General features: G+C 39.1%; 12 protein-coding genes across 12 annotated transcripts; 4 read left to right on the top strand and 8 right to left on the bottom strand.

Annotated features, from left to right (window-relative positions):
* Positions 1 to 487: 487 nt before the first annotated feature.
* On the top strand, positions 488 to 2334 carry GCK72_005326 (uncharacterized protein; the record flags this gene model as incomplete). Its single annotated transcript, XM_053725132.1, has 6 exons — positions 488 to 594; positions 655 to 800; positions 1485 to 1675; positions 1729 to 1953; positions 2000 to 2078; positions 2135 to 2334. The coding sequence occupies 6 exons, from the start codon at positions 488 to 490 to the stop codon at positions 2332 to 2334; spliced, it is 948 nt and encodes a 315-aa protein (XP_053589326.1).
* A 110-nt stretch (positions 2335 to 2444) lies between these two features.
* GCK72_005325 (uncharacterized protein) lies at positions 2445 to 3405 on the top strand (the record flags this gene model as incomplete). Its single annotated transcript, XM_003117342.1, has 4 exons — positions 2445 to 2807; positions 2996 to 3098; positions 3143 to 3266; positions 3309 to 3405. 4 exons carry the CDS (start codon positions 2445 to 2447, stop codon positions 3403 to 3405), a joined length of 687 nt encoding a protein of 228 aa, XP_003117390.1.
* Positions 3406 to 3586: 181 nt separating this feature from the next.
* Positions 3587 to 7406, bottom strand: GCK72_005324 (uncharacterized protein; the record flags this gene model as incomplete). Its single annotated transcript, XM_003117283.2, has 9 exons — positions 3587 to 3718; positions 3773 to 3905; positions 3962 to 4315; positions 4362 to 4736; positions 4787 to 5047; positions 5093 to 6390; positions 6437 to 6997; positions 7047 to 7329; positions 7378 to 7406. 9 exons carry the CDS (start codon positions 7404 to 7406, stop codon positions 3587 to 3589), a joined length of 3426 nt encoding a protein of 1141 aa, XP_003117331.2.
* Positions 7407 to 7727: 321 nt separating this feature from the next.
* On the bottom strand, positions 7728 to 10176 carry GCK72_005323 (uncharacterized protein; the record flags this gene model as incomplete). Its single annotated transcript, XM_003117422.2, has 4 exons — positions 7728 to 7819; positions 8843 to 9179; positions 9562 to 9795; positions 9841 to 10176. 4 exons carry the CDS (start codon positions 10174 to 10176, stop codon positions 7728 to 7730), a joined length of 999 nt encoding a protein of 332 aa, XP_003117470.2.
* A 150-nt stretch (positions 10177 to 10326) lies between these two features.
* Positions 10327 to 10838, bottom strand: GCK72_005322 (uncharacterized protein; the record flags this gene model as incomplete). Its single annotated transcript, XM_003116722.2, has 2 exons — positions 10327 to 10565; positions 10661 to 10838. The coding sequence occupies 2 exons, from the start codon at positions 10836 to 10838 to the stop codon at positions 10327 to 10329; spliced, it is 417 nt and encodes a 138-aa protein (XP_003116770.1).
* A 551-nt stretch (positions 10839 to 11389) lies between these two features.
* On the bottom strand, positions 11390 to 14845 carry GCK72_005321 (uncharacterized protein; the record flags this gene model as incomplete). Its single annotated transcript, XM_003116821.2, has 4 exons — positions 11390 to 11611; positions 12139 to 12211; positions 14504 to 14628; positions 14681 to 14845. 4 exons carry the CDS (start codon positions 14843 to 14845, stop codon positions 11390 to 11392), a joined length of 585 nt encoding a protein of 194 aa, XP_003116869.2.
* Positions 14846 to 14989: 144 nt separating this feature from the next.
* On the bottom strand, positions 14990 to 16591 carry GCK72_005320 (uncharacterized protein; the record flags this gene model as incomplete). The annotated part of the gene is made up of 4 exons (XM_003117418.2): positions 14990 to 15176; positions 15225 to 15741; positions 15788 to 16354; positions 16405 to 16591. The coding sequence occupies 4 exons, from the start codon at positions 16589 to 16591 to the stop codon at positions 14990 to 14992; spliced, it is 1458 nt and encodes a 485-aa protein (XP_003117466.2).
* A 237-nt stretch (positions 16592 to 16828) lies between these two features.
* Positions 16829 to 17893, bottom strand: GCK72_005319 (uncharacterized protein; the record flags this gene model as incomplete). The annotated part of the gene is made up of 5 exons (XM_003116866.2): positions 16829 to 17146; positions 17207 to 17494; positions 17538 to 17629; positions 17673 to 17766; positions 17816 to 17893. 5 exons carry the CDS (start codon positions 17891 to 17893, stop codon positions 16829 to 16831), a joined length of 870 nt encoding a protein of 289 aa, XP_003116914.2.
* Positions 17894 to 18291: 398 nt separating this feature from the next.
* On the bottom strand, positions 18292 to 20229 carry GCK72_005318 (uncharacterized protein; the record flags this gene model as incomplete). Its single annotated transcript, XM_003117149.2, has 6 exons — positions 18292 to 18560; positions 18614 to 18874; positions 18919 to 19560; positions 19612 to 19788; positions 19835 to 20032; positions 20079 to 20229. 6 exons carry the CDS (start codon positions 20227 to 20229, stop codon positions 18292 to 18294), a joined length of 1698 nt encoding a protein of 565 aa, XP_003117197.1.
* Positions 20230 to 20958: 729 nt separating this feature from the next.
* Positions 20959 to 22057, top strand: GCK72_005317 (uncharacterized protein; the record flags this gene model as incomplete). The annotated part of the gene is made up of 3 exons (XM_003117448.2): positions 20959 to 21096; positions 21152 to 21879; positions 21928 to 22057. The coding sequence occupies 3 exons, from the start codon at positions 20959 to 20961 to the stop codon at positions 22055 to 22057; spliced, it is 996 nt and encodes a 331-aa protein (XP_003117496.1).
* Positions 22058 to 22597: 540 nt separating this feature from the next.
* On the top strand, positions 22598 to 24057 carry GCK72_005316 (uncharacterized protein; the record flags this gene model as incomplete). Its single annotated transcript, XM_003116853.1, has 4 exons — positions 22598 to 22652; positions 22753 to 22893; positions 22948 to 23263; positions 23331 to 24057. 4 exons carry the CDS (start codon positions 22598 to 22600, stop codon positions 24055 to 24057), a joined length of 1239 nt encoding a protein of 412 aa, XP_003116901.1.
* A 188-nt stretch (positions 24058 to 24245) lies between these two features.
* GCK72_005315 (uncharacterized protein) lies at positions 24246 to 27138 on the bottom strand (the record flags this gene model as incomplete). The annotated part of the gene is made up of 8 exons (XM_003117440.2): positions 24246 to 24467; positions 24515 to 24696; positions 24743 to 25352; positions 25402 to 25622; positions 26307 to 26388; positions 26708 to 26828; positions 26881 to 26978; positions 27067 to 27138. 8 exons carry the CDS (start codon positions 27136 to 27138, stop codon positions 24246 to 24248), a joined length of 1608 nt encoding a protein of 535 aa, XP_003117488.2.
* Positions 27139 to 27868: the final 730 nt, after the last annotated feature.

Raw genomic sequence — 27868 nt, 5'->3', positions numbered from 1 at the left:
ACTAGAGTAAAATGATGCCCTCTGAATTAAAGAAAAAGAAAGTACTGACCAGAATCAAAATGATAAGGATTTTAGGTTATTCTAGCAAAAACGTAGAGATTTGTGGCAGATTTGACTCAGAAAGACATTCTTGTCCAGTGAGCACAACACAAAAAAAACAATGTACATAACTTTGAGAACTTGTGACACTTTATCAACTGTTCTCTGACTATGTAGGCGTCTCCAATTAGCTGAAAAATGTTCTAGATCGAAGAATCTGTGCCCTCCCACATCTTCTACGATTTCCAAATGAAGACGTCGCATGCTCTTCGCTCTCACTTCTTAGTCTCTCTTTCTCTCTCGGGATTCATTGACGCGTATTTAACTCAGAATTCATATCACGACGTCCTTTTCTCTCTCTCTTTAATCAGTTATGAATTCTTCTTGCTCAACTGTTTTCACTTATTGGGATACATGGCAGTTTCAAGCCACTTTCTCTCATATTATAATGCTTGTAACACTGCCAATTAATATATTCGGAGGATACTGTATTATCAAAAAAACACCGAGAAACAGAAGAAGTGCAAGATGGTATCTTCTGCATTTACATGCTTGGTAACTAGTTTCTCAACCGATTCAAAAATCTATAAAGAGGTATCAATTTCTCTCTTTCAGGACAATAATATCGGATGTGCTCATCGGCGGTCTCGTTTGCCCGTACATGTTTTTCCCGGTGCTCGTCGGAATTTCGGTTGGAGTGTTCAGTTGGTTTTCAGTTCCCGTGTGGATTCAGGTGTTTTGTGCACAAGTTGGATTGGGCGGTCAGTTGGGAGAGAAAAACGAGAAAAATGAAGAAGAATAAACAAACAATAGTGGACAACACCACCCACGACAATAAACTTGCTATGCATTTTTTAGGATTCGAAAAATCGAAAAATGGGAATAAGGGGAACTTGAAAAACCCCGAAAAGTGTAAAGTTCTGAGATGAAATATTTTCTAGATTTGTTATTCTTGCATAAGTTTTAGCTCTGTCTTAAATATTTCAATCTGTCTTGTTAGGTTTCGAAAATTTTGGTTACTAGTAGAAGTTTCTTCGGTTGAGTGCAAATTTCGAGTGCAAACTCTATCTTTTTAGATTTCTGTATAGTCGGAAGCTTCAATCAAACTCATTTGTAGTCAAGTTTCTGTCGTCTCTTTATTTGAAAATTTCTGATTTTCTACATTTCTGAGAAACTCTTCTTCTCGGTTGAACGATTTCTTTGCTAAATTTAGACTTGAAAATTGTAAAAAATGACGTACTTTTATGGTTTCATTAGTTCTTCGAATGGACAGATAAATGATCATGAGAAAATGGATGTATTCATGTAGAAAATTATTTTTTTATTGGCGTTCTCAGATTTCAAGCTTGAAATGTGCACCAAACCATGAACCCATATGTAAGATCAACAACTAGAAACTAGTTGGCTGGAAGTTCAGCAACAACAAAAAATATGAAAAACTTCAGGACTGGCCACTGCAATAGTGATGCTTTTTGAGAATCGTCACAATACTTTGGTCCGTGGAAAATTCAAAATCGAAGCTGATTGGATTCGATACACATTCTATGGAGTCAATGGAATATATGCACTTCTATTCCTTCTTCCTGTCTACTTCAGAATACCGGATCCAGTATGGGCGAAACCGATTCTTCTAAAAGTAGTCTGTGAAAATTCTCGAATTAGTCAACTCATAAATCTTTAAATTTCCAGATACTTCCATGCCCTCATCCATCATATTTCCAAGATAATGTGTTCGTTTTTTCAATGGAAATCTCAACAGTTACTGGTTCCGCAGGAGTTTTTCTTCTGTTTTTTCTTGCTGAAGTCTTTATTCTTTGTATTCATTCAAGTTATTTTTTACTCAGTCTGAAAACTCACATGTCTGCGGCAACGAGAAAATTACAGCAAAAGTTTTTTGTTGATATGATATTTCAGGTGAGTTTTCTAAAAACGTAATCTTTTTTCAATTTTTCAACTTCAGGTCTCTGTTCCAGTCGGAGTTATTGTACTACCAATGTTATATTGTTTTTATTCGATTGTTTGGCAGCAATACAATCAAAGTAAGTGATTTCAAGTTATTTCATGAATCTCCAACTGTTGAACTAACAATTTTCAGTGCTCAACAACATTGCGATCATGTGTATTTCTCTACACGGAATGGGCTCAACAATCACATTAATCTGGCTGAATCCGACATATCGCGAGTTCACATTGTCTTTCATAACTTGTTTCAAATATGATCCAATGATTCGAAGAAGTTCCGTGATGACCGTGTCACCCGCTACAATAACACAACAACATTCTCCGAAATTTTGAATAAATTGTTTCTTTGATTATTTCTCGACAATACTAGCGCCTTCCAGTTTCATTCCGACTCGGTATACATAGCTGAATCGCCTTGAACCGACGTCATCTTTTTCAGACAAATGACTCTCTCAGTTATTGTTCGTGAAAACTCGAAATCCCAATATCGGATTGTGCTCAGAAATACTTCGATTTATGATGTGGCTGTGAAAATAGTGAATCCGAATGAAAGTCCAAAACTGGATCGCTTGGAATGTCTTGTTCTCTCCAACAAGTACACTGATATCAACGTTCTCGAGACACCGTCTAAAGCGGTCTTGTGTGGCAACAAGCTGAAGCCGGTTCTTATCTACTGTCGCGCCATTTATCCGTTCAATCGCAAGAACATCCGTCATTGGATTGAGGGACACGTGACTGATAAGCCCCATCATCTCGTTCAATCTCTCAACTTTCTTGTTGATGATGCCGAGTATTCTGCGAATACGGTGAGGGATTCAAAAAAAAAGAAAAACGTTCCGCAGTCAGCAGGATTCGAACCTACGCGGGCAGAGCCCAATTGATTTCTAGTCAATCTCCTTAACCACTCGGACATGACTGCACGATGAAACAGTGGTCTTATTTGCCGTTTTGTTGCTGCGTCTCACTTCACACAACAATGTATTTTTCTCTGCAGGTTGTCGTTGACTTGCCCGGCAAATCAACAATGGTTGAGTCGACGGGGTATTCTCTCAAAATGAATAACAGTAATACGGTACTTCGCGCTTTTCTGGAAAACGGTAAGGACTATTTGATACTGTTCACTTTAATTCTAACCTTTCAGACACGGCTTCTGCGTGTCATTTTGATTCTAAGTCGGTTCTGAAATGCCTCCCAAAAGTTGCAAAACCGGACAATCTGAAATCTTCAAAATCCGTTGCCAAGGCACCAACGGAGGATAAATTCGAGTAAGATTTATGGATTCATTCTAAATTAAACGTATTATTCAGCGACGCCTGTTTCGTCGTTCCATTATTCAAGGCTCTCTGCAATCCGAAGACTAAAGTGCAGACACTGGCTCACGGGAATAGTAAATCGGCTGAATGAGAGAACTTTATTGTTCGTTCTAAAATAAACAATTTACCATACTTACATCGATGATAAAACTGAAAATTTACAAGAATCAAAGAGTACAAACCACGGGGAGAGGGAGAGATGAAAGAGGTAGACAGGGTGAAGAAATTTGGTGGCAAGGAATGTATTAGTAGAAAAGAAATGTAATTGTGTTTTAGTAGTGCTTGACTGCGTGGAAGAGCCAATTCGTTTTTGTAGACCACGATCCATTGAAAGCTTCTTCGTAGATTCCAGCGAAAAACTTTCTTGCTTGTTCTTTATTCTCTCCTTTGCAGAAGAGCGTTTTCTGAAAGAATCGAGTATGAGAAATCAAGATTTTCAGATCAGAGACAGCACGAACCTTCAAATGGTCTAAATCTTCTTTCGTCGACAACTCAGGTAATTCCATTCCAAGCATCAACGTGAACAATGAAACGAAAAGTTCTCTATTGTTCCACATCACTTCATACGCTTCGATACAAAGAGTTTTGAATCTGAACTCATTTTTTATAAAATGTCTGGCATCTGTTTATAAAAAAGTTTATCTTACTTTTGAAGTTCATGAGAATTGCCGTCCACAGGTTTCCCGGATCGAATAACAGTCAGAAAGTGTTCAGTAAGAATGAAAGGTTGTCGATCTCGTTGAATTCCGAGTTTGGTTTTTCCGTGCCCAAGAATATGCCCAAAATCAATATGGAAATATTTACCATCTTCCGTAACCATCAAGTTATCACTATGTCGGTCTTTGATGCCCATAATATACGTAGCAACTGAGTATCCAACACACGAGTAAAGGAAACGATCCACACTTTCAAAGTATTTCTTCGTGGCTTGTGCGTTATCTATTTTTTGGACGGATTCATTTTTCGAAGCGTCTTTCTTTTTCTTCTTCTTCTTATCGTCTCTGTAAAAACAAAGATGTTCGGGGAGAACAGAATAAATTAGCCCACTCAAGTCCACATTTTTTTCGAATCCATTTGTTCAAGAAAGATGCTTCTATACTTCGAACTGCTGTATTCATGAAACCATTTCCGACCTGGATTTCGAAAATAGTCTGACAGTTGGGAACTACTTCGATGATTCCGATCGATTCACCCATTGGAAGAACTCCATACGGGTTTAAGCAACAATCAATGTTGGCAGCTTTCCAGATATTATCCATAACTTCCAATACTTGTAAAACGAGCATGTCTTGTCGCAAGTCGTCTCCATTCTTGAAAATCATTGAGCAAAATTCGAGATGTTGTTCACTTAGAGGATTATTATTCTTCCAAACAAGTCTGAGCGGTTGCTTGGCACTTCCCAACACGATTGCTTTATCGATACTGAAATTTCGAAACAGGTGATACTGGAGAAGAAGCAGTGAAACTTATACATTATTTTTCCGAGTTTATAAGCAGGGTCCAACGGAGAATCTATGTTTTCTAGGTTGTGACTGATACTTCTCAGTTCATATCGAAGTCTTTGGGTCGCAGCTTCTTTTGATAGCCCTTTGACAATTGCACTGATTTTAGTGAGAGAATTAACCATTTGTACTTGTCGAAGAATGACATTAATGTGTTCCCCATTTCCACGTAGATATGCTTCCATCAGAAGTGAAATACGTCGGCATTCTTCACTTGTCGAATCACCGCCCCTGTAATTTTGAGTCAATAGATCTTTTTCATCTTCATTAACTCACCCCAGACGAACAATTTCCGCTCGAAGTAACCAAAATAGGCGATGTCCGATACGATAATCACTTAATGCTCGAGTTAATAGCATCACTCCGACTTCTGACTGGGCACGTGGTTCGTATTTCAATGCTTGAACAAGTGGGAGTAAGAAAAGATGAAAAGTGACTGGACTAAGTTGTTCGTTCAACTTCTCCACAGCAAATTTTCGAATTACTCGATCTGTACATCTCTTTCCGAGAAGAGTTAATGCAGCAGCAACACTTGGAGGCCTCCAGGTCTCAAGCATTACGTACAATTCAGAAAACTTTTCACGATCCGTCCATACGATCTTGAGTTCCGAAAGCACAGTTAACAAATCTGGTTCCTGCTTTTGAATATATCTTCTCCACGTCCATACATGTTGTTGCTCTTCTTCATTCAATACTATGCCATCATCATGCTTTTTGACAAGTTGTTGTAGTACTTTATAACCAGGATCACTTATACAAGCTTCGTAGTCGTCACCCATGATATCGGCTGCCTCAGTCCAAGTACTTCGATGTTCCACAAGGTACGTGTATTGTCCATGACTAGGCATTCTAACTCTTCCTCCGTAACTTGAGATTTCGAACTTTACTGATACATTGCAACCAATTCTACCTCCATTTTCTCCAATTCGGCTTCTATCAGAAGATGGTTCAGGAGCCCACATACCGAATTCGAACTGCCCTTGACGTAATTCATCATGCCAATCTGTTAGAGGGATGTTGACCCATCCGAATTCCTTCTCATTGTTCTTGCACAGTTCTCCGGAAAAAACTCTAATGCTCAATAAAGCAGATGGAGGCATGTCTTTCATGTACAAATCGAAAGTGTACATTTCATTTTTCCACGTTCCAAATTTGGCATTAGTCTTAGAGGTAGACTTAGAAGCTAAGACTAGAGTTCCCACATAGACTGAGAACTCAATTCGAGCGTATGTTTTATCGTCTTTCTCCTTTTCCTTTGGGTAATTGAAGCCAGTAATAGATATTGGGCGAATCATAAGGTTTGCATCGAGATCCCAAAGAGAAATGTGCTGAAGTGAAGCGGTTGGCCGAAAATCAGTCAGAACCTTGTCTTCGTTTTTTGCACGTGGCTCTGCGTCGGTGGCGGGGTTGTTTATAGAAACACTTAGAACATCCAGAGCCAGTTTTCTCTCGTGGACTCGCACATAATGTGGTTCGTAAAGTGGTTTCGGACGAGCATAGTTTTTCATAACAATGGATTCACGACAAATGATGAATGCAGGGCTACGATAGCTTTCCAACTCGGAACGAATCCTCTGAAAAACGAATGAAATATAGAAAAAGTCTACACAAAGTATTTACATCATATGAAGTGAGTTTGACATCCGCATTTGTTACGTAAGTGTGTCGTCCAGCTAATTGCAGAATCCATCCTTCATCATCCATATCTTCAGCATCATATACATTCAAGCGGACGAATTCCTTTAGACATCTTTTTAGTAATGTGTACGGCGTGTAATTACAGTCAAACGGAATCGAAACTTTCATCGTTCTCTCACAGCTTTCGTTCAACTCCTCTTGTCTCCACCTCCAGTAAACCTGATAGGTAAGATTCGCTGATCTCGCTTTCGAATCCAAATCTCTCGGACACTCCTCTCCAACACACAGATACTGTTCTTCAGGAAACGCATAGTGATTGGTTCCTTCTTGTCCACGTGTCAAACAAGTCTCCTTTGTTCGGGCCCAGAGCGAAGCACGGAACTGTCGGAGCTCTTCATCTAGACTACCCTCTAATTTCTCGAGTGAATATTCAAGACATTCACTTATGTGGGCCATCAATTGGAAGTCAGCATTGGCGCCCTCTGGTTGAAAGAGAAACAAGATTGGGAACGTTCCGTGAATTTCGAGTGATGATATCTGCTGCTGTAAATTTCATTTGGATTGAAAAAGATTCTGAATTGAAACTACTAACTTCTTCATTGAATATCTCTTCGATTTCTCCGAAACCATTCAATTGTTGGAATCTATAATCTTGTGCTCTTGTGGTGAATGGAGCCCATTTCATAGGACCAATTCGTTGAAAGAGCTGATACTTCAATTCATACAATTTCATGTCAAGATTAATTCGGACGTTAGCCAGAAACCATGGAAAGGCAACAGTGATCACTTCTCCAAAAGGGCACAGGTTGATCAAATCAGCAACACCTGTCTTCAGCAGCAACGATCCTTTGCCATTCTCAGTCTCTAACGATGGTCTGAAAAAAACATAACTTCACTACTTGTTATCCATTTTCGATACCTACCGTTCTCGCATTTGCCATTGCTCCAACATAGCCTGTAGCTGAGGATGTAGAATGTTAGCATGCGCTTGTGAGACTCGTGTGGAATTTTTCCGAGTAGCAGGTAGATCTCGAGAACTATTACTGCCAGTTCGATTTCGAAACGTAGTTGAAGAACTACGTCCCAGCGACATCTAGAACACAGAAGTTGCGCACGATACAAACTTAAACAAAGCAGATAGAAAAATTAAGCGATAGGAACGCTATGCCGCATTGAACCGCCTCAGGAAAGAAAGGTAAATAATTTATATAAACAAAATGTAAAATGAGTCGAATGTAAAATAAAATTTAGAAATTCGCGGAAAAAAAAGAGATCATTGGCGTTGAATGGTCATATTCGGCATTTGATGCATCGGCCGTTGTTGCATTTGGTGTCCCATGTTCAGTTGTCCGGGAGCCATCATAGCTGAAAATCTGCTAGACATTGTTATGGGCACGGTCTCCCAGACTCCGAGAAAGAACTGCAAGGAAATTTTTGATCTACTCTCATGAAACGAAAAATTTGAGAAATTAGCAGGTCTACAAATTTATTTCTTGGATTTTTAGCTGAAATCTCAAAGTCAGGAAAGAGAAAATTTAAGTTTTAGAATTTTTCAGAAAGCATTATTTACCCATTCAATCCAAAAACCCCTGGTTTTATATATTATTTCAGGTCGAAATGGTAATTTTCATTTTTATTTCGGAAAAATCTACGGGATTTGTTCATTTCTCAACATTATCCAACGAATGATAGCTCAAAACGTGCTCCGGAGATTTTTACACATTTCTGTAGGACGGTTTTTCAATTTGCTCATTAGTTTTTGAGAAATCGATCAAATTCCTAATTTCTTTCAATTTTTGTTATTTTCTCGAAAACTAATGAGCAAATTGAAAAACCGTCCTACAGAAATGTGTAAAAATCTCCGGAGCACGATTTGAGCTATCATTCGTTGGATAATATTGAAAAATGAACAAATTTTTCCGAAATCAAAATGAAAAATTGCCTTTTCGACTTGAAAAAGTATCTGAAACGAGGATTTTTTGGATTGAATGGGTGGATAATGCTCTCAGAATAATTCTAAAACTGAAATTTTCTTACTTCTGACCTTGAGCTTTACGCTAAAAATTAAAGTAATAACGTTTTAGACCTGCTAATTTCTCAAATTGTTCGTTTCATGAGGGTAGATCAAAAATTTCCTTACAGTTCTTACTCGGAGTCTGGGAGACTGTGATGGGTTTAACATGAATAAAATGCACGTGAGCGCATAATCAGAAATGCTAATCTCTTCATGCAAAAGAAGAGAGTGAAGAGACATTAAGCTACTGAGGAAAACAAGAGGAAATGAGAAAACTTCGTTAGTATTTGGTTGTCTTTTTGAGGAAAAAACTGCGAAACGGCTGGGGGGTATCTGAGAATTTATTTGAAAACACTGTTAAAAGTTATACTTACGCATCTGGTTCGGATGTTGTGGATGCATTTGTTGCTGAAGAGGATACTGAGGCTGATAAGCGTTTCCATATCCCATATGAGATTGAGATGCTTGCTGTGGTCCACCTCCAGAACCCATCAACTGTTGACGAAGCTGAGAACTCTGGTAGTCTTGCATACCAGGAGTTTGGTTCATAATTTGAGATCCTGCTTGCGTGGAAATACCTCCGGCGCTACCAGGAGGCACAGACATCGGAGTGGTAGATGGTGGAGGTGCGACAACCCGTTGTGTTCGAATTCCTTCTCCTGTCAGGATTGATTTGACTATCTTCGTTGTTTCTTCTCGGTTATGAGTGGGCTAAAAAATATCCAGTTTTCAATCTGAGGTTAAGCAAGTTTTGATAAAAACGGTTCAAACTAGAACTCCGATCATCTCCCGCACACATTCTTTCTGTTGGGCTCGGAAGAAAAACTTATCATTGAGAATTCATTTGTTCGTGTTGCATTCACTTTCTCTTCCAATCAGATCTTATCGTTATGTTGATTCATTAGCTCTACTCATTTCAAATCAATCGATCAACGGTGTAGTAAGTCGTTGACCGATTTAGAAAGACTCGGAATTCGCAAAGTCATCAATTGAAAGTTTCGTCACATTGGAAGAAAAAGAGGAGCAGGCAAAATGAGAGTTTGAACAGAAACTTGTACTAAATAATTTTAACTTTAGCAATGAAAATCGATACCTTTTCAATAATTGCCTCACTATGCAGCCTATCAATATTCATCAGATTGTTCAGAAGTCCCTCAATATTTTTGTTGTAAGCTACAATCTGCCTCACGACAAGATCTGCTGCTTTTGCACTTCTCTCTCCGTCTAACATTTGTTCTTCGTTTTCCATCTCCGGATTCGGTTTAGTTCTCAAATATTCAGGCACCAAAGCGTGATTCCATGAAAAGACACGACCCTGTGTTGCTCTCTGAAAATTTTGTTTTGAAAGAGATAATGAGATTTAAAGCTGTACCATAAGAGCTTCATCATTTTCATATTGTAATCTCTGTGTGACTAAAACGTGAGATCTCAAAAACTGTCCATAATCTTCGTGCCCATGAGGTAAACCACTCTTTCTCACTGATGTTTGCAAGCTTGACATAGCAGACGCTAATGAGGAAAACTTTTCTAGCATGTCAGGCCATGGGCATTTCTCTTGTAAATCAAGCATCTGAAGAAGCTCCTCGATCATTTTCTTCGCATCTGTCACTCTTTTAATCATCATATCAGTCGCTTGGGCAATTTTTTCTGGTTCTCCTTGATAGTTGGCAGTGACCGGAGGAGCCGGATTTTGATAAGGAAAATTCATCTAAAATGGATTTTCCAAAGAAATGTCCAGAATGTCATTGAAGGTAATTTTAATGGAATAAACCAACAAAATAGCACATGGAACAAACACGAAATAAATGAGATTCAATACTTTACTCAACACGTTTTGTCTCTGGCAAAATATTTACAATTATTTATTTGGTCTCTTAGCCATCGCCGCCTCATGATTCTGTAGGAACTGTTCTTGATCAAAGGAAAGAGGAATCAAGCTGCTATATTGAGTGGTGGTTACGTTGACTCCAGACGCTGCCTTCTGCATCGCTGCTTCTTCAATAAGCTGTTTGTTTGACTCAATAATTTCATTGACCAGTTTTGAGGTGGAAGAATTCGATCCTAGTTTGAGTGTCGAACTTGGAATCGATGAATCTTCTGTAAAGCAATTTTAATGAAAGATAGTTCAATTTTGTTCACTGTATTGAGTGGCTGGTTTTCGAAGTAAATTCAAAATTTATAAACATAAATACTTGTGCTTGTAGATGTGCTGGTACTGGAGTTTGGTGTACTTGGTGCGCTTGACGTCTCCATATTTGGATTGTATCCAGGATTTTTTCTTAAAAAAGCCTCGTAGAAATTGTGCGTCAAAGGGACGTGACGTTGTTGTGCGGGTCGCAACAGCTCCTGCCACTGTGGGCTCTGTTCCATAGCTGAAAAATAGGATATTACAAATTATATTAAGTTTATATTACAGATACAAGAAAACACCGTAAAATATAAAAGAAAAGCTATAAATTAGACATGTTTACTTGACATTTTTCATTTGTTTTTCACTTTTTTCTAGCTTTATTCTCAATGAAGCGCGTTTGAACATGCAACAATGCGCGCGAAATTCGATTTCGGCAGGTCTAGTTCAATTTCGCAATTTTGCAAATATTTATGTTAACTTCGAAACATGCTCTCATTGCTCTTTGGAACTGTTTTAAGTCGACTTTCTTTGTATTTCACATGAATTAGAGAATAAGAAAGCCTGACAGAAACGAGAAGAACTGATTCGGTCGCCGTTAGGAGACGGGGCGTGTTTTCCTGTTACAGAAAAAGTTGAATTAATATAATAATTGGAAATACGGTAGATACGACAGCTTTTTACTATAAAATAGGTTCAACAACAAAAACACAGATCATGACGAATAAATTTCAGTTTTAAACAGATAAATGATTATGCAGGAGTTTAATTGACATTAAATATTCAGATAGTTTCACATTTCGTCATGAACCAACGCGTGCCCGAACAACACCTCAACTTTTTCGATTAGTCCTGGATTCTTTTTGTTGAACATCTTCAAATCTTTCATAGTCAGTTCAATTGCTTTCACAGCTTTCTCTCTTTTCACATCCTTTGTTAACTCTTCAACCATAGCTTCAACCAATTCCGGTCTAGTTGCTCCCTGCTTGAATTTCGTATCCAATACATCTCTCAGCTGAAACAATCAATTACTTTTCTTTCAGTGCACCTGTCCACTCATTTAGTCCCTTTTTCTCATCTTAGATCCTAATCCTGCCTTTCCCAAACACACTAATCGTCACTCATATCTGGACCCTTTCTTTATCTTAGCACCATAATAATGAGGGGTCCTTCACGACGTTTTTCTCTGTGTCTCAGCTACATTGCGTAATGAATCAACAGTAAGATCATTCTAGCACCCTATTGTGCACGGGAAATTCACGGGGCTAAGGAGTACGGTGTCTTCTGTTGGCTTACTGTGTGTCAGGTGACGTGGCAGATGACGTCATATTTATTCAATGACAGATTGACGGATCTCTATCGTAGAACACCGTTCTTTGTTCTTTTATGAGTGTTCTAGAATATTGAGTTGACGTGAGATCTCAGGACAACATCTCACTCAATCAACTAGGATTATCTCACGGGACTAATTAACAGCTTTTGTGAATAGGACAGATGGTAAATTACAAAAATATATAGAGATTGACCAAATATTCGACTTACCCGCTGGATTTGGTGTCGAGTCAGGTAATAGCCAAGAACACGGTGAACCTTACGAGTGATGTAGTCGAGTTTTCTGGAAAGAAAAGGAATCATGAGAGGGAATTTAGTATGGGCTGTGATATAAAAAAAAGTTGCGCAAGCTATGATGTAACCAAGGATTGAAGATAGATGGTCCACTCTGTTTCGCTGAGTTAGAGTTGATTGAAGTTTTGTTTTGAGGATAATTCGGAATATAATAGAGTTCGTTGCTCGTCGTTTCAAATAGAACCACAGTTTCTGATGTTATCTTCTTCTTTGTGCTACCAACTGGGTAATCTTACTGTACAGCTGTAGTGGGGTGACTAGGGAGAATAGTCTGTTCTTTCTAAATTCTCTCTGGAAAATCATTATTTTGGAATTCAGTTTTCTTTCACATTCAGTATCTTTATTAGACCTAAATGTCGCTATATATTTGTATACCAATAGAGAATTGAAGAGGTTTTATTGCTAACCCATGTTTATGAAGAATATTCAGAAACGTAGACAGCACGCGATAAAGATACAGTAACCCTGATTGCTTATCTTAACTGAGAAATGCTAACAGGAAAATTATCTAAATTTCTGTTTTGCGTTTTCCCATCTATAAGTCACAATTCAACGCGTAACGATGATGCCCTCGTTTAAAATGGATTACACATCTTGCTGGCTCCAAGACAATTTAGGACACTAACTCCTCTCTATTTCTTCATTATTCTCGTCGCGGAGGTCATCTATCCACGTCGTTCATCTTCTTCCGCGAGAATTCTCCTTCTATTCCCTTTCTATCTCTTGCTTCCAAAAAATGGAACAGATTGTCCGCTTTCTACTTTCCGCATGCGCCTATTCTAGAGATCGAGAAGAAGCGAGAGACTCCGAAAACCCCTTCGTCCGGCGCCTAGCAGTCATCCGTACGTCGCATCTAATTTTCCTCGTACGTCCTCCTCTCTAATCTGTTTCCCAGACCTTCTTCTTCTTTCTCCACTTCTTCCTATTTTCTTCAATCCTAGACCTACCCAACTGACCATCGGTCCACCATTTATTGAGCGAGTCCGTCTGTTCAACATTGCGCGCGCAAAGACACCATTTGACCGCGTAAAAGCGAAATAGTGTGCAGAGTGAAGAGAAACAGACGTTCAGTGAAGGGGTGCGCGAGGGGTGGGTCTTGCTCTACACCACACGCGGTTTTTTGGGTGGGCGGAGTCACCCTGCGTGCACCAATGGAGAGTATAAAAGGCCGAGAGAAAACCGTACATTCGTCAGTTGTTTTCTTTTCCTCCCATTCCTCCTGCCCTCTCATTCTCAGTTTTTCCACTGTCCCTATATCCCATATTCGCTACTTATTCTTGGTTCGGATCAGACTTCAGCCTGTTTTTGCTCGTTGATACTCCTAGTTTGGCTATCACCGGGTGAAAACTGGTTAAAGTCTGATCCTTTCCAGCTACTGCGGCGGGGAGCTGCGCTGGTTTTCGCATCGGTGCTAGATCATCAAAAGTATCTATCACCGGGTGTAAACTAGCTCAGATCCCTGTCGCAGTCCTTTTCACCCACCCACCCAACCTTTCCCCTCCCTATCCCTGCTTTCATGCTCCAGATAATCTCCTTTCGTAAACCTTCGGACCATTGTGAGTGTCTGCTGCGGTGCTACAACTCCTGAATATGTATCACCGGGTGAATACTTGCAATGGTCCGATTGGTTGAAAGAGCCAGAACCTATACCGGTTTAACTTCGTGGTGATATGACACATATTACATTCTTTATCACCGGGAGTAAAACTGGTATAGGATCTGCGACTCGCTGATTGGAAATCTGGAGTGGCCCCACCCCCTTCTATTCGCTATATTTCTATTCTATTATTCCAACTACTAATCTTTCTGAGATCCAGAGAGCCCAACTGTTTCTTTCCCCGGTAATAGACTCTTCAACACGACTATCACCGGGTATGAATCAGTTAGGCTCTTCTGGTATCTTCAAACCCTGCCCGTAACCTAGTTGATGTTCATCGCAGTGATATGACGCATCAATACATTCCTTATCACCGGGTGTACATCAGCTAGGGTGCGGGTTCAGGTTCTTTATCATTGAAAGGTAAGTTTAACAGGTCCCCATGACCTTGGTAGTTTTCCGCCGCAGTGATATACCATCAATCAAAACGATATCACCGGGTGAAAAACTACCAAGGTCGGGTCACCTGTCCTTTTTTCTATTCTTCCCCTTCTTCCCTGTCTAGCTTTGAATGTTCGCTAGTTTATCCCTAGGTGATACTAATCTGAAAATAGATATCACCGAGTAGAAAAATGCGACAGTTTTGAAAAAGCTGAAAGTGTCATTATTCCTGCTTCAACTCACTCTTTATCAAGATACAATCTTCCGAAGTCTTTCTGCTGATCTTCTGGTAGACTAGCCATGAACTTATCCAAAATTTTTTGGATTTTATCTTCATTTCCATCATTTGACACCATGTCCTTAGAAAGCTGAAATTCAATCTCTCCTTGTTAGTATCACCTGTAGGTACAGATTACAAACCTCATGAATTTTCGCTTCATCAATATTGGTATCTTTAAGAAGAATAGTCAAGTTCATCGAGAGTTCGATGTACTTTCCGTAGATTTTATCGGAAGTAGGATGGCTTATTTCAGAATGACAGAGGACAGTCAGAGAAGCGAGTAAAGCGACGATTCGGAGAACCATTTTTGGTGGAGACTGAAATGACCTGGCTCTTACAAAGAGGTTGGATGCATTCAACAGGTGCTCAAATAGTAATGAAGAATAGAACCGAAAATTTGGGTCAAATTGTTTATACAGTTGTGCTACGTATTGTTACACTATACATTATTATATCATTTTGTATGGATTGAGAATGGCGTTAGGATCGAAAATGTTTTTGAGCTTTTTTGTGAGAAGACGTTCTTCAGATTCCTTTCCAAGTGTCGAGTAGGGCAGTTTGAGTTGACCAATTCCATGCTCAGCTGAAATGGAGCCTCCGTGAGCAACAACCCACTCGTAGAGGAACGGATACATTCTGTAGATGTTTACTGTTTTTTCAGGAATAACCGGAAGTGGAACTCACAAATTTTCAAGTTCTTCGTTTTTCTTTGCAGACGTGATATTCAGATGAGTGTTTCCATCTCCCAAATGCCCATACGTAACCACTCGTTTTGCCAAATCACCACATCTCTCCTTCATTACATTCGTTAATTCATAATAACTTTCCAATGGAAGAGAAACATCATGCTTATAAACATATCCATCTCTGGTCACAGCTAACGGAGCACTTTCTCTCAGCTTCCACATTTTCGTCGCATCTGCAGAAGATCCAGCTAGAACACCATCGACAATGAGTTGTTTCGAATAACATTCTTCTAAAAATGCACTCATTTTCTCCATATCATGATCTTCATTTGAGCCTGAAGTTTCAACGAGAATCGAGAATGGTGTAGATTTATTCAGAACAGGATGAAGATCCAAATTCACTTTCAGACATTCCATTATAGCTTCATCAAGGAATTCAAATGAAGAAAGTACTTCAGAGAGACTCGATTTTGCCATCTTCAGAATCTCGCAGCATTTTTTGAATGATTCGACACCTATAAATGAGTAAATGTTGTACTTTTATCAGAAATATAAGCTCACCCAACATAGCACTTTGCACACTTTTCGGTCTTGGAACTGCAGTCATTGTAACACTTGTAATAACTCCCAACTGTCCTTCACTTCCCAAAAACAAGTGTGGTGTGTGCAAAGAAGTATTATCCTTTCTGATAGCAGATCCCAAATGTAGAACACTTCCTTGTTCATCCGGAAGAACTACAGTTAGACCAAGAAGATGAGCATGAAGACTTCCGTATCTAATCAAACGAATTCCTCCGGCACACGTGGCAATGTTTCCTCCGATTTGGCACGATCCTTTTGCTCCCAAATCGAATGGCATCATGTAACCAAGTTTTGAGAGTTTGTTGTCCAAGTCTTCCAAAATAAAACCAGCATCACATTGAAGAATCCCCATGGTATCGTCAAAAGTGAATTGTTTGTTGATTTTGTTCATTGAAAGAACAACTTCATCGTGTACTGGGATCGATCCTCCGACGAGTCCCGTGTTTCCTCCTTGCGGAACGACTGCTATTTTATTTCTTGAACAATATGCTAGTATTGCAGATACGTCTTCAGTATTTTTTGGATACAGAACGACACTACCATGACCTGAATACTCAATTATTTTTTTTAGAAAACTATAAAAGATCTTAAAATACCTTTGAATTGGCCTGTCCAATCAGTTGTGTGATTTGTAATATCATCCTTCTGGACTGCATCTTTCCCAAGAAAATTCTCAAAAGCTAGCAGATCTGACTGCATAACTTTTGCATAACTTTCATTTCTTGGAGCCAAAACGGCAGCATAGCTTCTTGTTGGTCTTATCTTGGGTATTAGTTTCAACATTTGTTCTGAAATTCGCAAACCTTTTTCTATGTTTGGTCTGTAGAAAAATAGGAATGGAAAACAAAGCTCGGCTAGTTGACCGATCTCGTTGAAGAAAAACAAATGGCAAGTAAGAGATAAGAACGAGAGAGGAAACAGAGATAGAAATGATCATAGTTCATTGTATGTACTGTTAACAAAAGTGACATATTAGAAGTGTACAAAGTTGAATAAAAATGGGAAATGGTATTTATTTGATTATTCGTAATCTTCCAAGACTCCGTCCATATGCTCGTTTTGAACTTTTTGGTTGAGCCGTCTTTTAGCTGCTTTTCTTTTCTGCGGCGCTTGCATTCGAACCTTCGGCGTCAGATCCTTCATTGCATCGAGACCCTTCTTTTGTAAATACTCTTCAATCTTCTTCTCATCCAAGTGATCTACCGAAACGTTTCTCCACAATGCTTTAAAATCGTCTTCAAGCTCCGGAAATGTGAAATCCTTATCGTTGTAGAACACGACCCGATCTTTTTTCTTATTGACTTGAGTTGGCACAACAATCACATCGGGTGCTACTTGCTGAAAAAAAGTTTGATTTCTTGGAAATTCAAAAAAAAAACAATAAAGGAAACTACCAACCTGCAACAATGCATCATAATTCGCTACGCATTCAGCTAAATCTGACACCAAAATTCCGCCTTTTCCGTCTTGATAATGTTTTCTGGCGACAGCCACCAACGATGTTTTTCCTTTGATTTTGTATGGCGGTCTGAATGCGAACTTGTCGTTCTCCATAATCAAACGTGGATTGTTGGGCAAAGCTTCATGGAGAAAGGCGAGACTTCTTTTCGAAAGATCGTAAATTTGAAGCTCATCAAGCATTTCTTGAAGAGTCAGAGGCCATTGCTGCTGATTTAAATGTCGTTTCTGGAAAACTAGAATTATAATCTGCTCTCTGATGATAAACAACCTTCATGTAATCAACAATTTTTGCCATTGTACTGAAGTTTGTCGCATTTGACAGAGCATTCGAATTACTGGTGAAGTTATCGAAATCCGGAACTGAGACTCAATTTTTTTCAAGTCTAATTAGGAACAAACCAACGTTTTGACAAATTTTGCGATGGTCCTGAGCTCTTCTTCTTTTTAGCTTTTGCTGCTTCCGAGGAGTATGTTGTATGTGAATTTGACGATGCCGACTAAAAATCGATACGATGAAATTGTTGTTTATCATTCATGTTCCCCTACCGGTTTGTTTTGAACAGCCACTGTTGTTGCAGCATGTTTCTGGAATGCTTTTTGTTGTCTCAGTAACTCCGGATCCATTCTTTGAGATTTGGTTACGGGAACTTATCGGAGCGACAGAGTTTCGCTACACTACGTAGCGCTGCAGCTGCCTTGAATCGATAGATGGAAGAGGTCTCCTCCTCGGTCATACAGCAAATAAAACGGCGGTACAGGCTACCATTTTGAAAAGTAAAACTTTTTGGTAAGATTATTGGATTTTATACTGATTTTATCAGAGCAATGATAATTAAATTAGAACAAAAATTAAAACGACATAAATCAGTGGGTCAACAGTGGGTCAATAGATAAATATTACAGGCAGAAAGTATTTTTTCTTGATTGGTAGAAGCTGGCAAAGTGTTTAGCTAAAAGAAAACTAACAACTAACTAAAACGAAATCTACTTTCTAGGGTGATAAACTAATTTGTTCAGAAGTTTCATATTTCTTCCAGTTGTTCATCTTCCTCCCGTGGCTCATTAATAATCTCGTCACCGACGTCTTGAGGGAGTTGGATTGCATGTTGATTATGCAAAGAAATTGTAGTCGCGAACTCGCACAGCAAACGAGCCATGGCGAGTTGTCCATCAAGTTCCTCACGAATACGATTACTTGCTTGAGTTGTATTTTTTGCATTCTTCACCAGCTCTTTCAATCGGATTTGTTGGACCTTCCAAATCTTATCGAGGAACGATTTGTAGCCGCCTTCTATAACAACAACGTTACTCTTCCGACAAAGAAAATGAAAGAATGCCGCTCACCATAATGACCGTCCGATTGCGCAAGATGATTGAAAGCATGGTGCAATGGTTCTGCGAGATATGTAGCGGGAGTCGACGACCAGCGATAGAGGTGACTGCGAACAAGACAAACCATTTCGGCAGCTTCTGTTAGAAGCGATTGATAATCTGAACGTTGCGGGTCGAGACAATTGACTAGATATTCGCTGAGTAATCCGGGTGAATCAATTGACAATGACATGGAAGAAGCTTTAATCGACCATCTTTCTTGCCCACACGCTTCTGAATGAAAAATGATGATGTGTATAAATGAAGTTTCGTGTTACCAATAATCCGAAGGAATAGCTGATAAATTTTCTGTCCAGTCCACCAGTCGTCGGAACTCTTTGAATTGTTCATGATTCGAAGAGCACGAATCCCATTGAGCAACGTTTTCAGAAGTTTCTTGTAGTTGGGTTCACATTTGCGTATCGAATGTTTTTGAGTCTCTTCGTCACAGAAATACGTCCAATCAACCAACTCTCCTGTACTAGATGATCTTGTAGGTCCGAAAAGAATGAAATAAAGTTTTCCTTGATACTTTTCAACGACGTTTCTTATGACAATTGAGAGCCACGATCCGAAACTAATGACTTCCTGCGGAGTGATCTCATCGACATCTTGGTTTTTTGTCAGAAACAATTGAGTCAATCCGGAACGAACTTTCATTTCGAGCCCTATGCATTGACCAGGTTTCGCTGTTAGAACTTTGATGAGGGCACGACGAAGATCAGGATCGATTAGAATTGCCGCTTTGATCATGATGCGCCGTTCAGAAAACTTCCAGTTATCAGTCACAGTTTCCAACATCCTCCCAAAACCTTGAAGAGATCCTCCGAGTTGATTCCGCAAATTTCGACAGATGTTCAAAAAAACCCTTGCGCGAGTTTCTGTGTTTAGCGTGATGGTAATAGATTTGATGAGTGCCCCTGTTTTGTAGAATCAGTATTAATGAAAGAAAAATTGTTACTCTCACTAACCACACGCAACAAATGGATCGTTTTCAAAAAACTCGTCGTCATCAGGGCGGAAGGATTCATTTAGAAAATCGAGATGATCCAACTGCATACGACGATAGAAATCGTGGGTTGACACATAGCATCTGACACGGGAAGACATTTTTGTCGAAGCCAGAGAAAGTGCAGTGACCGATTGCACTGAAAATATTATCTATAGGAATGAAACAAGTTTTATTAAACTCACTGTCCAAAATCGTAAAGATATGAGAGTAGATTTTCCCTGGCAAGTTCTCCAGCCCAACGGACAAGCTTTCATCTGGAATATCGGTAAGAGATGGCTTCAGTGGTACTTTCAAAAGTATGCGTAAATCCTCCAATGAGAATAACGGAGCATGTTCAGTGTAGTCCGGTGTAGATCGAGCGCAAGTGTCATCAAGCTTTTCTGAATCAAAATTTGAAGCTTGTTATGACATCTGAACTATTCCTACCATCCAGTTTCTGGCTCACATCTTTTTTAGCTTCCGTTTGGGATCTATCACGTTTGATTGTAGTAAAGTAGTCGGTGATAGGAGGAGTAGACTCGATATTTTTACGTTTACGAGTCAAAGACCGAACAATAGGTTCCGTTTGTCGAAACATTTTACGAATATTAGTCAATTGATCCGATTTGATGGTTAGAAGATCATGACAGATAATATTTGGGCGAAACAGAAAAACAGAACATTGTTTCCGTCGTAGGACCACTAGCGTTGTATGCTATGCGCCTTTGATACAGTACCTCCTCAATCAAACCTTTCGAGACCAAAAACTTTTTTATTAAATTTAAGCTGTTTTCTATCAATTCTAAATAATCGTTTGTCATTTACTTTCTACTATTTTTTAATTTATGCATTCACTCATTATCTATTCTATAGTAATTATTTTCTGCAGCAATCCAATTTCCTCAATTCGTTTTCGGAGGAAACTACATATTGTCGATTTATCCTTGTACTCCAATTGACTTTTTTGTACATTGCAATGTATTGCTCATCTTTTCCTTTTCTTCAATAGCAATTCCCCATTTTGTCTTGGTCAAAAAAACAGTTGTGAAAGAGAAAAGAAAGTGCGCTCCACTGTCCGTCGGAAGATCGAACATGGGCTGCGCTTCGCGAGTAAATAGAACGCTCTGGAAAGTTCTGCACTCTTCTCTCTCATGATTCGGCGTGCTGTCTCGTTAGTTTCTCCGTGTTTCCACTCCTGGTGTTGACCCATATTTAATCTATCGGTTGTATTATTTTTATCTTCACGTTGTTTCATTTAATTTTCTCTTCTCTTCAATAGTATTGCTATTGGTAATTAATTCGAGTTTTTTTCAGATTATTATTCACAATGGGAAAAGATTACTATAAAGCACTTGGCATCAGCAAAGGTGCTTCTGATGATGAGATCAAAAAGGCCTATCGCAAAATGGCTCTGAAGTACCATCCGGATAAGAATAAGGACCCTGGCGCTGAAAATAAGTTCAAGGTAAGTTATTTGATTGAACGTTATTGGTACAAAAACTAAGTTAATTTTTTTTCAGGAGATTGCGGAAGCATACGATGTTCTTTCCGATGAGAAAAAGAAGAAGATCTACGATCAGTACGGAGAAGAAGGTCTTAAGGATGGTGGACCAGGAGGAGCCGGAGGAGGTGGCGGTGGAATGCACTATGAATTCCGCGGCGACCCTATGAATATTTTCTCATCTTTCTTCGGAGGTTCTGATCCATTCGGACCTGGTGGAGCTGGTATGTTCGATCTCGGAGGTGGCGCAGGAGGTCCAGGCATGTTCTTCATGAACCAGGGAGGCATGGATGACGGCATGTTCGGAATGCATGGTGGAGGAGGAAGAAGACCACACGCTCGACAAGATCCAGCTGTGCTACACGATCTTCATGTTAGTTTGGAAGACGTTCTGAAAGGAACCACGAAAAAGATGAAAATCACAAGAAAGGTCATGGCCGACAATGCTCAACGACTCGAAGATAAAGTACTGACAGTGACTATCAAACCAGGATGGAAGTCGGGAACAAAGATCACTTTCCCAAAGGAAGGTGACCAACACCCTAACAGAACTCCAGCAGATATCGTATTTGTTATAAAGGACAAACCACATCCGAAATTCAAAAGAGAAGGGTCTGACATAAAGCGAGTTGAGAAGATTTCTCTGAAAAGTGCTTTGACTGGTGTTGATATTTTGATCCCAACTTTGGATGGAGTGGATCATCGTCTGCAGTTGAACGAAATCGTCAAGCCAGGAACTACCAGACGGTTAGTAATGAATATTTGTAATTTTTTAAATTCAAATTCAAATTACAGGCTGACAGGAAAAGGATTGCCAAATCCAAAATCGCCAACTCATCGTGGAGACCTGATTGTCGAGTTCGACGTTGAGTTCCCATCTGCTCTCACTCCAACTCAAAGAGAAGCAATTCTGAGAAACTTCTAATTTTCATCCTCTCAAACCACTTGCTCATAATCCCACAGTCGAATCGAGACGGGTTAACAATCACACATACTCGATAAATTTAATCTAGTGTATGATTGCTCTCTGATTCGATTTATCAGTATTCTGCCGATTCGTTTTGTTTATTAGGCGGGTATCAAAGAGATTTTATTAGGATTTTCTTTCACCCCTATCATTGTTTATTACCCATCTCACACTTATCATCCAAAGTTATAAATGCATTTCTTTTTTATCGTTTTCCCGACTTAAATTTTTTCAATGACAGATACTCGGTGTATTTGTATCCCCTCCATCCCCATCTTTCAGTATCTTTCTCTTTCATGCTTCCTAATTTTCTGCTAAATAAAAATTTAATCAAATACAGTCCAAGTTGTATGATTCTTGTTCAGTTGATCTGTCTCTAATCGTATCGATTGTCTTGTCCTCGGCCACGTGGGGCGAAAAGATGATATCGGGCGGGGGACAGAAGAGAGATTCTCTTCAAGAGACTAGACCGTCATTCTTGACCGTTTTGCAGTCGAAATGTTGACAAGAGGATTCGGAAACGTCGCATCGATTGGCAAAATCGCCACAAGAGGTATAAATTTCGAAAAGACTTGCTCATTTTCAATAAAAGTTGATTGTTCAATTCGCTATGTAGATGTTCACTGTTTTCACATCATACATCACATTTTCAGGTCTTTCATCATCTTTCTACCAAGACGCATTCCAACTGTCCGACCAGCTAACTGATGATGAACGATCTTTGATGCTCTCTGCACGCGAATATTGCCAGGAACGACTATTGCCACGTGTCACAGAAGCATACAGAAATGAGAGTAGGTTTCTAGCAAAAAAGGAAAATAAATCGATATAACAGAACAGAATTCCAGAGTTCGATAAATCCCTGATTCCTGAAATGGGAAGTATGGGACTACTTGGTGCACCTTATCAAGGATACGGATGTGCGGGAACATCTACAGTTGGATATGGACTGATTGCTCGTGAAGTGGAGAGAGTTGATTCTGGATATAGATCAACGATGAGTGTACAGACAAGTCTTGTTATCGGACCAATTTACAATTATGGAACTGAAGAACAAAAGGAGAAATACATTCCAGATCTGGCTAGTGGAAAGAAAATAGGATGTTTCGGGCTGACTGAACCGAATCACGGATCGAATCCTGGAGGAATGGAGACGAAAGCAACGTAAGATATTAGCATACTAGCTTTTATGAATGCTTCAGATAAAGTCAAACAAAAATTCATTTTTTAGTTGGGATGAGACAACTAAAACCTACAAACTGAGTGGATCAAAGACATGGATTTCCAACAGTCCTGTTGCTGACGTGATGGTTGTTTGGGCTAGAAGTTCAAGACATGGAAACAAGATCAAGGGATTCATTTTGGAAAGAGGAATGAAGGGATTGACGACTCCAAAAATTGAAGGAAAACTCTCTTTAAGAGCTTCAATCACTGGACAGATTGCTATGGATGATGTTCCAGTTCCAGAGGAGAATCTTCTTCCAAATGTTGAAGGTCTTGCAGGACCATTTGGATGTTTGAACAATGCTCGTCTCGGAATTGCATGGGGAGCTCTTGGAGCTGCTGAGGAATGTTTCCATCTTGCCCGTCAATACACACTGGATCGTCATCAATTCGGAAGACCACTGGCACAAAATCAATTGATGCAATTGAAAATGGCTGATATGCTCACTGAAATCTCTTTAGGCCTTCAAGGATGTCTTCGTGTGTCGCGATTGAAAGACGAAGGCAAAGTTCAGCCAGAGCAGATCTCGATTATCAAAAGAAATTCATGTGGAAAGTCACTGGAAATTGCACGAAAAGCTAGAGACATGCTAGGAGGAAACGGAATTGTCGACGAATACCATATTATGCGTCATATGGTCAATCTGGAAACTGTCAACACTTACGAAGGAACTCATGATGTGCACGCACTGATTCTCGGAAGAGCTATCACTGGACTCAATGGATTCTTTTAATTTAATTTTTGTACTGTTTAATGTTTTCTAGTCTTGCCTTAGTAGTGATATAAAGCATGGAATGTGAAAAAAAACGACGATTTCACAAAATATGAAAGTGCGAAATTGTGATCGGTTTCAAAGGTGTTTTTTTTTAAATTGAATTCATTTAAAAAATTCCATAAATACAAACAAAAAAAAATCAATAATTAGTGATATCCGTAGGAATTGGATGAATGATGGTGATGATGTTGATTATATGAAAGATCCATATTTGAACCACTCATTTCACTATTCTGACGACTTCTTGTAGAAATTGGAACATCTTTTCGACCACCGACATACTTTTGTCCGATTATCTGTCGATTCGGTGGAATATTCATTTGAGGTTTACGCTGATAACGTCCATTCTTGTTGACTGGGCTGAACATCTGCAATCGAGAAAAAAGGATTCGTTTAGTATTTCATGGTCACTTACTCTATTAGTTTCCTCATCAGTGATTCTCAATTCGACAGGTAACATCTGAAGATCTTCCATTTCTGCAAGAAGTTCAGATGGAATATGAATTCCCAGACCATGTACAATATCCAGGTTTTGTTTCAAATAAAGCATAAGAAGGACTTCTTGTTGTTCGATAGGATCAGCTGTTTGAGGAGAATCTGAACGAGAAAAAACATATAACTTTTTCAGAAATGCTCTGCTTACCCTGCTGAATAAGTCTGTTAATCGAGGTTTGTGGTTGTATTTGCTGGGTCTGATGATGCTTCTGAACGCCTTGATTCCCATCGTAACCACTTGAAATAGTGAGAACATTCACATTTTGAGGAGCATTTTGGATGGGAACTGACGATAAATTCGGTGGATACTGTTGGCCATATGGTTGTCCTCCATTCTGATGATAAGGCCTTGTGCTATGATTTGCAGCTGCTTGTCTCAACTGAATTGCATCTGATTTGGGTGGAAGAGGCGGAGCCATACTGAGAGAACACATTAAATCACGACGACTGTTTGCAGCAGAATCTCTCGTTCTCCAGTCTCTTGTTGACGTCGTTTCAAAGAATTCACGCGACGTGGCAATGTTGGCAATCGATTCACGAGATACTGCTGACTTGATTTTTTCAGTGTCATACCATGGTTGATAGTCTATTTGCATGCTGAGAGAATCAAGAGATTTGCCTTTTGATAGCTTTCGCGTGTTACTTCCCGATGCCATTTCTGCTTCCTCGTGAATCTCTTTTTTCACTTCAATTGCTTCTCGCTCTGTTTCTTCCATTTTACGAAGACGTTCTTCTGGAATTCTGCTGTCGACGGGAATCTGAAATTGATACGTTTACTCTAAAAATTCTTCTTTCATTTCATCATACTTGAATACTATTAGATGCAACCAGAGAAGCAGATAATGCATCCGTAGATCTCCATTTCGGAAATCCATAACTTTTCGGTCGTTGTCTTCTCTCTTCTTCAGCTCTTTGTCTTTGCTCGATTTGAATATTTCTCTCCCAGTATCCACGAATATTGTTGGTTCCACGCACATTGCCACCTGATACTCGACCTTCCATTGCTCGACCCGACCAACTCTCGAAATCTGAAATATTTATTTAATTTTGCAATTAAACAAAGATTCGAAGACATTTTTTGAAAACTGAAATCCTTCGTGCACAATTTTCTTCAAAAAATACATACGAGGTTACTGTAGCTACAGTAGGCCAAAATGGGAGAAGTGAGTCTAGTACAGACTGGCTTTAATTCAAAAATGGTCAAGAAAAAAAGGTTGATGAAACCGGATTTAGCATGATCCTGAAATCTAAAGAATAAAAGGAGAGTCATTTTATCGAAAAACAAATTTTGAAAAGTTTGAACTCAATAAAGAAAATGAGAAAGGAATATAAAACGATACGAAATCGCAACTAAATGAGAATGAAAACAATCCAAATATGTCAAAAATGAATGACTTTTTGTTTGTCTTGTCTTCCAAAATCTCCATCCAAATGACCAAATGTGTGAACACTGAAAGCTTCAGAGTCATCCGAAAAATAAGAAAAAAACGAGAGAAACAGATAGAAAGGATGGCAAGTTTCTTGTGAGCGTGTTTGTATTTTGTGTCTCCTGAGTCAATATGATGCTTCTTCTTCTTCTTCTGTTGCCCGCGCGAACCTGATTACCGGTCGGGAAAATGAAGAAATGAGTGGAATGAGAAGAGAAACATGGGGGTGGAAGTAGTTGGGTGAACTTTTAACTTTTTAATCACTTTGTAAAGAAGTTTACACACCTTTTTTCGGCTCCTGAATCTCCACTTTTCTCGGGGGTTCTTGATAAGGTGGCGGTTGATGGAAGACGTTCTCTTGGCGCATCTGGAAAGAGAAAATGGATTAAAATTTCCCCATTTTTCTAACCGGGAATCGGCAGGAATATCATTCATAAAAGTCTTCTCATAAATAAAGTTTGTTACTCAAGATGTCAAAAACCATACGACTGCTCGTCTGACCAGTATTCCGGAAGTCTGTTTAACTGTTTTTGAAATAGGAAGATGGTTTTAAAATGTGATTTTTCAAAGTGATAGGTATCATTCAAAAGTTTTGGAATACGGAACCAACGGAAGAGTACTCAATTCAGTTTTGAATTCATTTTTTTTTTCAACCCATTCTTTCTGTAAGCATGAACATTTTTTACCTTTGGCACCAACTCTATCATTTTCTCATTCGAATTCATCTCAATTTTCTGTGGAATTCCAGAAGTTACTCTTATCATTGTTCCGTTTGCTGTCGTCTCTTGATGCAACTCGTGTGGACTTCTGAATTCAATCGTTTATCTTCTGATTCTACTTTTCTCTAGGTTTCTCTTACCCTAATGGAATCATAGTGACATGTTTATCAATAGAAAGTTGACTTGAAGTTAAATCGTCAGCAGTCCGCACCTTTTTCAATGAAGAGTAGATTTCTTCCTGAAGGAAATTGAATTTTAATAAACGGAAAAAAATTAGGAAAAATGAAAAAGAGATCGAGTGGATTGATGATCTGTGTTTTCCCAACCTGTTGCTCGTGGATTGTCGGTGTATTTGCCGACTGTTGCTGTTGAGATGAAGCATATGAGACGCAGAACATTCGAGATGAATTGTTCGTTGAAGATTGAGTTGATGGTGGATATTCTAGGAATGTTTGAATTTATTCTAGATTTGTTGAAACTGTTAGAAATGAAACCTGTTTTGAAGTTTATAAATAAGGGCCTCTGTTTTGTCTTACAGTAATCCGAAACTACAGTACTCCTCGTTTCCGAATAGAGAAGGGAATTTATATCTTCAAAACTCTACAGATTGTCATAGTTGTTCAAGATGTATCATTTTTTATGATAAGCTCAAATACTGAATCAGGCGCCATATTCTGGCTTAAAAAAAAGATTTACATTAATTCTACATGAAAACACCGAAATTCATATTCGAGACATTGAAATTCAGAAAATTCGAATATTGTTTTTTTTAAATAAGGAAATTCTAAATGAGCCCAAACTTGAAATTAAAAAAAAGGCGTACTGTTACTGATGAACGGCGCTGATCGATGTGCCATCAAGGGATGCGAGTCGAGATAAAATCAGTGGAGAAGAACTACGGAAAGTGGCTCTTTTCTCTCTATTCTTGCTGGACTTTCTCTCTTTTCTTTCCCACTTTTTCCCATACGAGAGAGGTGAAGATGCGTGAAGTGCTGATGGTGCTGATAGAGTTGGAATAAATCAAGAGTCGCAGAGAGAATGGAACTCGCACGAGAGCCTACAGTGTGCGCGAATCTCCAAATGTTTCGACCGGTGGCTCACTGATATTTGGATTTGCGGAAAGACAAG

Source organism: Caenorhabditis remanei, chromosome II (assembly GCF_010183535.1).
Source record: "Caenorhabditis remanei strain PX506 chromosome II, whole genome shotgun sequence".
Classification (NCBI taxonomy): Eukaryota; Metazoa; Nematoda; class Chromadorea; order Rhabditida; family Rhabditidae; genus Caenorhabditis; species Caenorhabditis remanei.
This window is presented reverse-complemented; position numbering and strand designations above follow the sequence as displayed.